This window comes from Helobdella robusta (genome assembly GCF_000326865.2).
Source record: "Helobdella robusta unplaced genomic scaffold HELROscaffold_17, whole genome shotgun sequence".
NCBI lineage: Eukaryota > Metazoa > Annelida > Clitellata > Rhynchobdellida > Glossiphoniidae > Helobdella > Helobdella robusta.
Window position 1 is genome coordinate 921,172 of NW_008703942.1, and position 9,754 is coordinate 930,925.

General features: G+C 34.4%; 1 protein-coding gene across 1 annotated transcript; it reads left to right on the plus strand.

Moving 5' to 3' along the window:
• Positions 1-2,249: 2,249 nt before the first annotated feature.
• Positions 2,250-3,368, plus strand: HELRODRAFT_170091 (hypothetical protein; the record flags this gene model as incomplete). Its single annotated transcript, XM_009015912.1, has 2 exons — positions 2,250-3,020; positions 3,342-3,368. The coding sequence occupies 2 exons, from the start codon at positions 2,250-2,252 to the stop codon at positions 3,366-3,368; spliced, it is 798 nt and encodes a 265-aa protein (XP_009014160.1).
• Positions 3,369-9,754: the final 6,386 nt, after the last annotated feature.

Below are 9,754 nucleotides of genomic sequence, written 5' to 3' on the forward strand. Positions count from 1 at the left end.
TTTTGGTTATTGATGTCAATTAGGACTGCTTCTGCAATTTTAAGATGCGTGTAGTTGCTGTTCTGGTATATGACTTTGGTGTTGCTGTCCAAGATATTCACGGCTAATTTCACGGCAAGAAATTTTCTAGGTTTTCTAGGTTTAAAAATAAATATACAACAAAAAATGACAACCTCACTTTCAACCCGGCGCTTAACCAACAACGAAAACAAAGAAGTAATAAAAACTAGCATCGTAAATAGTGACAAAGAAGAATATGATGTTATCGATGAAGAAAAGGAGACCAAGAAGATGACCAGCCAATAAAGTAACCTGACACCTAATTCGCATCAAAGTTCAACTTTACAACACCAAAGTTCATCTTGACAAAGTCAATATTTCCCTATATATACAGCAAGGAGCACTGATGACGATTCATTCGGAATCGAAATATGGCCTTATTTGCAGCATGAATTCGAAAAATAAGTTTATTTTGAATTTTAATAAACTAAACGTTCACCAAAAAACTTTAGTGAGAAAAATCGAAAAAACGAACGACAAACATATTAACGCCAAACATTCGGTAGAATTTATAGAATATATATATATATATATATATATATACATTACACTACATATGTTACATTATATATGATTTATTCTAATTATATATAGAAACCTAGAGTTTAAATATGTGACAATAGTATTACAGAACAATTGTGAAACGGATAGAAGAACGCAACGATTTTATCTAGATGCCACTCAACACATTAAATTTGGCTACTGAAAATAAAACATGCCTATTGTTCAAGCCATCTATCAATAGCCATCTAATCACTGAAACATTTTGGATAAATAATATTTCACACCAGTTATTTAGTTAAATAACATGATAGAAACCGCAGTTGAAAAAATTTGTGCGATCAAGAGAATGAAGCTGATCCAAGTCATTAATTAAATATATCTGTCTTTTGTTTCCTGCTATTGTTTTGAATGTTTAAATGCTTTACAATAAATAAATAAATTATTAATTAATTAACAAAATAATCAATTAATTAACTAACTAATTAGTTTACATCATTGACGCATAGAAATTGTGATATAGGGCTAGACTTGGTAATTGACTCTTCAGCCCTTGTCGGTTACTTGAACTTGTCCTGGAGATATACCTGCACCGCACCAATTATAAAGGATGTATAAAGTTATTTCAGTTCTTTCTTACAGTAAAGTTATCGTGAAAAGATAGAACCATGGATATATATATAATCAATGGATAGAACACGATATAGCTGGCAACAGCTGTATAAAAGGCAAATAAAACCAGCTTGTTCATTAAATTGGGAATACATTTTTTTTTCTTTAACATGCGGTAACATGGAACCGTGCATGGAATTACAGATCGCTTGGTAGGATACTATCAATTTATTTTAGAGTGGCCATACAAGCTTATTTTAAGCTTCTGTTCTCCTGGCTGTGCCTGAATAAACTGATAAATAAATAACTAATAAATAAATGATTTACCTTTTCCATTATTGTTATATGATGCTTGGTGTTCTATTCTAGTACAGCCGTATCGTGTTTTTCCCATGATGATGCATTTTGTATAGAAAAAAAATCATTTTAGTTAATTTAATGTAGGGAACGTTTTTGTTATTATAACTATACGGTATGTCCCGGTCCCATAAATTTTATTTTATATTTATGACTCATATAGAATATTAATTCATAATTAATTCATAACATTTATGGAAAAATCATCCAAAAATACGTAGGAAGCTTACCATAAGTTCCTTCTTTATCTTCACTTGTCCACAAAATAACAACCGTGTTAACCTCAACAAGTTTAAATCTAGATTTTAGGTAAGTTATTTTTGAAATAAAAAACGATTCATAAAGACCTAGCTAACATTCACAACATTGTTTTATATTTCAATAGGTTTATTTTAATCGTTAGGTTAAAACAAATATCGTCTTCTAATGTTCTAATAGTGGCTAAGTAATGGTGTACTAGTACTGTACTGTACTACCTACTACTATGCTTCAGTTTTAAACTTAATTTTAAGTTAAAATTAAAGACAGACACCTACTTGTTGAAACTTTACTACTAAAACTAACTACTACATTAACTACTACACTAAGCTACTAATAACAACTACTTAGAGATCTTTTTATTTAAATTTTTACTAACTTCTTTGAGTAAAACTGTAAAATAAAGGAACACCACTGCTCTTCTACTACATAAGCACATAAGTGTCAATTTGGCACTTGGAATGGAGAATAAGGATTGCACAGTGGAGTCACTGACTACATCCCAGGATAGTCTGACTTTAGATTTAAGTCTGGAGTTGAATAACTACAATGGTCAAGGTGGTATTTTAGAAGTTGAATCTCCTTTTGCTGTTGCTTGTAGTAGCAAATCGGACAGGCCTGAGCAACAGCAGCCAAGCTTGGTAAAATATTGTGGTAATAGAATTCCAAGATTAATTAAACAGCCAAACACCAAATCAAATGTTCCATTGTTGTCCAAAAGTTTACAAACGGAACCTTCTACAAAAATGATTAAAAATAATGGAAACAATGCAGATGAACTATTGAAAGTGATTCAAAGTTGGACTGATGATGAAGTGATGAATGTTTTAAAGAGAAGGAAGAGTTTACTTTCACACCAGCACCCTGCAAAAACAAAGCAATGTGTCACACAGCCCTCAACGAAAAAAAATGCATTTTTTGATGCACAAAATAAAGTTAGTGCTTGTAAATCTTTACCAAAAATTCAGCCATCGAGGCGAATGAGTTTAATGAAGGATACCAAACCAAACTTTGATAAGTTATCAAATAGTTTAGGAGCAAAGAACACCATGACTAGAAGAATTATTCAGGATTCACCAGTAAAAAAATCGTCGACTGTGAATGTCACATATGCAGTGGAGGACATTTTCCAATCTGTTGAGCCAACTCCGCCCCCGTCGTCATCATCATCAGCATCCCTCACTGGCCCGCATGCTAATTCATTGCTAGCCTGTCTGGATGACACTTTAAAAGTCAGAACAACAAATTTTTTTTGTTATCAAATTTACTTAATTTTTTTTAATAAAATGTTGGTAAGTGTTTTATTTAGTAAAATTGCTATAATATTTAATATCCACTGTTTGCAATGGTATAAATATTGTTTGTCAATATTATTAACTTGGATGGAATGTTACAATAACAACTTAACAAAATCAAAATTCACTACACTTTATATAGTATTTCTAAGCATATCTAGTAAAGAAATACAGTGTAAAAAGTAGAATGTCTAAAATTTAAATCAATATAGAGAAATAAATAACAAATTAAATTGGTGTTGATAAATTTAATTAAAGTTTGAGAACATCAAAGGTTGTAATTAAATGCCTACCTACTCAGCTATTGAAAGTGGCTTCATTCATCTACTGGCTCACCTGTATTAGCTGTGATGTATTTCACTCTTTTGTACTTTCGAATACAATATTAATTAATTATGCACCAATGTGTGTACATCTTAGATTGATGCACAGGAATTTTGTTGTACAAAACCATGGTTAGCTAGAATAAATAAATTTATTGTTGTGATAGAGAGAGTCATCAAGCATTCATAACTGAAGCAGTCAGTTTGTAAGTGAAGATGAATACATATATATATATATTTTTTTATTATTCTTTAAAAATTAGGATCTGACAGATGCTGTTACAGCATACATCATTTTTCACTTTAAATATATAAAAGTGGTAGTTGTAATTTGTCAGTTTTCAATTTATTGGCTTAAATTACTTTACTATCCTCAAATTTTTATACTTTATAATAAAATTGTATTTCTAAAAGTTAAAATGATTATGAAGGTTTAAATTTTGAAGAATGAAATAAAAAAAATTTATTTATTCATAAAAAGTAACATTTTGTTATAGGCCTGAAAAACATTTTATATAATTTAATTGTTTCGAGCTGGTTGATTTGAGTTTTTGTTTAATTGGTGATAATCAACTGTAGCCAACCATCGATTTTTAAATCTTCAATGTTACCAACACCATCTTGTTCTTCGTGTTTTTTTCCAAAATTGACATTCTAAGAAGCATTCAGCATGACTGCAATGCTGGTAAAAAAGAGTCAAAGTGTTGATGTGAGTGATGACGATAATACATCACATAGCCTGAGGTTGAGGAAAGTTCCATCCATTGAGTCCAGGGATAACTATTGGATATCAATGGATAATGACGTTAACATTGCTCACAGTTGTTATGAAAGTAAAAGAAATTCATTAACTAGAAATATTAGCCTAACAAAGGTTACATATGATTGAATTATATTCACTAGATGACAAATATTATTTGAGGCTTTGATTTGTTTGGTTTATCTTTAGTCAGGTAAAAAATATTCTGTTTTATATTCTTAGTATTTATAGTCTTAGTATTCTGTCCTGGTTATGACATTAAACTGACCCTCACTGCCTTGTGAGTGATGTTGGATCATCAAAGGCTAGGCCCACCGCTTATAACTGTGGTTGCGTAAGGAAGGGCGTCCTGCGTAAAAATTAGCCAAATAAATTACTTATGATGACAGAAGTGACAATGGCCCTCAGTATCCGGCAGAAGAGGGTGTGAAGAATCCCCGGAGACCCAGTCCATGGGGTTGCGGTGCAAGGCCCTGTGGATGGTCTGGCTACTGGCACCCCACTCTATAGTGTTGCGGTGCAAGGCACTATGGATGGAAGGATTACTTGTAAACCAAGGGGCTGGAGGTTTGGTACCTGGAATGTAGGCACGTTGACAGGAAGGAGTTTGGAAGTGGTGGAGGAGTTGCAGAGGAGAATGGTTGACGTGGCCGCATTACAGGAGATCAGATGAAAGGGAGAGGGTACAAGGTTTGTGGGGGCCAAAGGTGGAAGGTATAAGTTGTGGTGGAAGGGGGATGATGGTACGGGAGGAGTTGGTGTGATGGTAAGAGAAGAGTTGGTGGAGAAGGTGTTGGAAGTGAGGCGGAAAAGCAATGGTGTAATTGTGGTGGTGATGGTGTTTGGAAAGGTAATAGTGAGGGTAATATCAGGATATGCTCCGCAACAAAGTAGGAAGGAAGAGGAGAAGGATAGGTTTTATGATGATGTTTCTGACGAGATTGGGCAAGCGGGGTTGGATGAGTTTGTGGTGTGGTTGGGTGATTTTAATGGTCATGTGGGGGCGGATGCAGACGGATATGAAGGTGTACATGGGAGTTGGGGATATGGTATACGGAATGAGGAAGGGCGTAGAGTGTTGGAGTTGGCGGATGCACATAGCATGGTGGTGGGGAATACCTGGTTTACAAGAGAACCAGCACGACTAATTACATATAGGTCAGGGGAGCATAGGTCAATGATAGATTATATATTGATAAGGGCGAAGCATAGAAAGTATGTAAGGAATGTGAAGGCGATACCTGGTATGTTGCAGCATAGTATGGTTGTGATGGATGTGGCATCAAAAAAAATGGGGAAGAAGGATAAGTTTGTGGCAAAGAGAAAGACATGGAAGTTACAGGATGCAGAGGTGAGGAAGGCATTTGAAGTGAAGGTGGCTGAAAGTTGGAAGAGTGGTAAGGATGGAGATGTTTGGGAGAGATATAGGGACTGTGTGATGACTACGGCAGATAAAGTATGTGGATGGACGAAAGGAAAATGTAGGCATGGTGAGACGTGGTGGTGGGATGAAGATATAAGAAAGGTTTTGGAGGTCAAGGAGAGGTTTAGGGTGTGGAATAGGGACATGACGGGGGAAGCGGAGTTTGAGTACAGGAAGGCTAAGAAAGTTGCAAAACGGGCAGTGGCAACTGCAATGACGAAAGCATCAGATAGGTTAATGAGGGAAATGGAATTTGATGTGAGTTCGAGGAAAATGTTCAAAGTAGCAAAGCAGTCAATGAGGGATAGGAAAGATGTTATAGGGAATGGATATGTTTGGGATGGATCTGGCAAGTTGTGCATAGATGAGAAGGAAAAAGCTCAGGTGTGGAGAGGCCATATGGAAAGGTTGATGAATGAAGAAAATGAGTGGGATGGAGATTTGGAATCCGCGGTCACACACGGACCCATAGAGAAGGTGACGATGGAGGAAGTAGAGAAAGCAGTTAGAGAAATGAAACTAGGTAAGGCGACAGGGGTTTCGGAAGTGGCGGCGGAACATATAAAGGCGAGTGGGGTGATAGGAATTGAAGTTATGATGAGAATTGCTAACAGTATGTTGGATGATGAAGGTATACCTGAGGATTGGCGACATAGTGTGTTGGTGCCGTTGTATAAGGGCAAAGGAGATGTGAGAGATTGTGGGTCATATAGGGGTGTGAAATTGCTAGAGCATGGAATAAAGGTAGTGGAGAGGGTGCTTGAGAGGATGTTGAGGAATATGGTGACAGTTAATGAAGTGCAGTGTGGGTTTATGCCTGGTAGGGGATGCGTTTTTCATAGTGAGAATGTTGCAGGAGAATTATAGAAAGAAGAAACGAAGATTGTACATGTGTTTTGTGGATCTAGAAAAGGCTTTTTATCGAGTACCGAGGAAGGTCATTGAATGGGCGCTGAGGAAGAAAGGAGTGAATGAGAGACTTGTTAAAGCTGTGATGCAGCTGTATGAAGGGGCGAAGACAAAGGTGAGGGTCGGAAGGGAGATGTCGGACGCTTTTAGTTTTAAGGTAGGAGTGCATCAAGGATCAGTGTTATCACCGTTTTTGTTTGCAATTGTGATGGATGTTGTGTGTGGAAACATAATGGAGGGGTTGTTATTTGAGATTTTGTATGCAGATGATTTAGTCTTGATGGCTGATATCATGGAAGAATTGCAGTTAAAATTTGACAGATGGAAAAGTGTTATTGAAAAGAAAGGGTTAAAAGTTAATATTTGTAAGACGAAGGTAATGGTGAGTGGGGAAGGTGGGGAGCAAGTGATAAGTAAAATAGACCCCTGTGGGGTATGTGACAGAAGAGTGAAGGCTAACTCGGTATTGTGTATAGGATGTCAGAAGTGGGTGCATAAGAGATGTAGTGGTGTGAGGGGGGCACTGAAAAAGTTGGAAGGCACGTTCAAATGTAAGAAATGTGTTCATGGAGAGAGCAGGTGGAGAAGGACAAAGTAAAAGCGGGGTTGCGTGATACTGAGGCGAGTGACAGATGTGAATGGCGTCGAGGGGTATTTCGGTTTCATCATAGGTAGCCAAACGGCAACCCCCGATCTCGGGGAAAATGTCGTCTAAACGTGTGTTTGTTGTTGTTTATATTCTTAGTATTATATTGAATGTGAAAATGCATCAACCATTTTTTACTTTGGCTGTTGAAGTGATTCATTATGTCCCTCTTGGATATCTAACCTGGATTTGTGGAAAAATTCTTGATGAATGAAATATAGGACTAATAAAAAATAATAAGTAATAGTGTTGAATGAATGTATGAATGAATGAATGTGTGTTTGAATGAATGAATAAAGAATGAAAAGATAGTCGATTGTTAGAGTTGTGTAATTTGGAATGAGTTTATTTATCTATCACTACTCATTCATACGTTAGTCAAACTCCCACATACACATGCAAGTAGCCAGGTATCCATCCAGCCTAGTTTTTTAGGCTTTCTCATGTTATTGATAGACTAATGTTAAATATTTTTTTAGACTAATATTGAATGTTTTTTCAGTGTATTTCAGCATCACCTCGCATGATGATTTTCAAACTGTGATGATGATTGTTCTAAAAATATTATTTTTAACATATTTGTGGCTGTTTCCATCACTGTTAAGTCTGACACTGAGACAAACAAATGTGAAATCTACTCAGGTTGCCAATGTGGTGTTGTTCCAGTCATATTTGGTTTTTAATCATCTTCACATTGGCAGGTTGTTCATATGTTGCAGGAACTTCTCATGAGGATGGTAAAAAAGTGACACAGATGAACAGTAGATAATATGTTTTTGGAGGATTTTTTAAAGCCATGTTCAATTTTATAAAGAAATTTATGACAATATGCATATTTATTTTTTTACAATGTAAAAATAATATATTCAATGTTGTTTTAAATAATTCAACTTATCTGTCATTAATTTATTAATTTAGTAAGGCATTTATTCAGGTTGTCAATTACATAAATTATTATTATTATTATCTTGTTTGAAAATAAATATTTGAATGAATACATGCCTAAGTGTAAGATATATTGCTAAATGTCTCAAGTGGGTTCAACTTCAACAAATGTTTACACATTCTGCAGTGTTTTGTACTCACTGGCCTGTGCAGAATTCTCAAATCCATTGGTCTACTAACATTAACGTCTTAATATTCAACAATGAACTTTTAAATTTTGTTATAGCATAAATTATGCAAATTCAATGATATAAAATTCAAAAAGATGAAAAGAAATGACATAAAAGGAATTTTTCAAGATTTTCTTTGGTTTTTAAGGCTAGACTGTTTAATGATATGTTATTAAATTAGACTTTTTAATGATGTGTTGTTGGAGGAGTAATGAGAACGAATTTTAATTTTTAAAATCATCATTTGTTTCACTCACCATCAAATTAGTTTTTTCTAGAATAGAAGTCATAATAACTTATCAACATATGAATCATTTAATATTAGCCTCTGTATTGATAATTTATTCTGACTGATTGATTCCAATAAATGCATAAATAAATAAATAAATGATATATCTATTTGATTAGATCAAACCAATTATATTATTGAATGAAGTTTCATTGTTGGTTATATTATATATAGTTTATTTTATGTAATGTGACTGTAAATTGTAGTGTGATTATTGAGATATCTCTGGTAATATCATGCATGTGTTACTGTCATTTATCTTCATCGTCACCTGCAGATAAATAAACCATAAATTTAATGCAGTGAAACATTTGGTTGATTAACTTGCATTAACATTCAGTAGATTTCAATAACACTTAATAAATTAGTGACACAATGTCTCCAGAGCTAAATTATTATTATTATCATTATTATGAAGGGTCTATTGAATGTTTACTCAATAAATTAAGAAAATTTTGACAAATTTTGTTTTCATTACGATTTTATTTTGGGAATTTGTAGTGCTTTAAATCATTGTGAGACTTACCAACCATGTTGACAGAACTGTGAGCAAGCATTACAAATTTTTTTATCTAACCAGGTTAAATGTGACAACAAAGAAGTAGAGAAGCAGTGGCAACTGCAGAAGAAGGTCAATGATCTGACAATTCAAGTGACACAGTATGAGAAAAAAGTCTCTGCCCTCAAGAATGAAAATGATTCATTGGTAGGTTATGAGGTCATGACTGTGCAATCTCATATTTCATGTTTTCCTCATCATTACTTCTGCGTTATATAGTCTGCACTTGATTTGTGTTATTCCTACTTAATTTCTTTTTACAATAATTCATTATTTATAGTTCTTTCACATTAATGTTAATATTGATTTTAATTTTTGTATGATAAGCTTACCTGGTTAAATATTCTTTAATTTCATCATCAGAAGAAAAGATCCAATGACTTGAAAGGCACAGATGAGAAGATGAAGGTGCTGAAGAAACGCAATGCGGAACTGAGCACATCTGCAAAGAGACTGGAGGAACGGCTGAAACAGCTTCAAAATGAAATTGTTAATTTCTTTATTCTCCATATTTCCGTTATGACCACTACTTTGCTCTAATTTTTGCTAACTGGTGTCCTAAACATTATTAATGTTTACAGCTTTTTAATTTGTATGTCATTTCCTGGTCACAGTCAATACAGGCCTGTCAATAAAGAAAGATCATT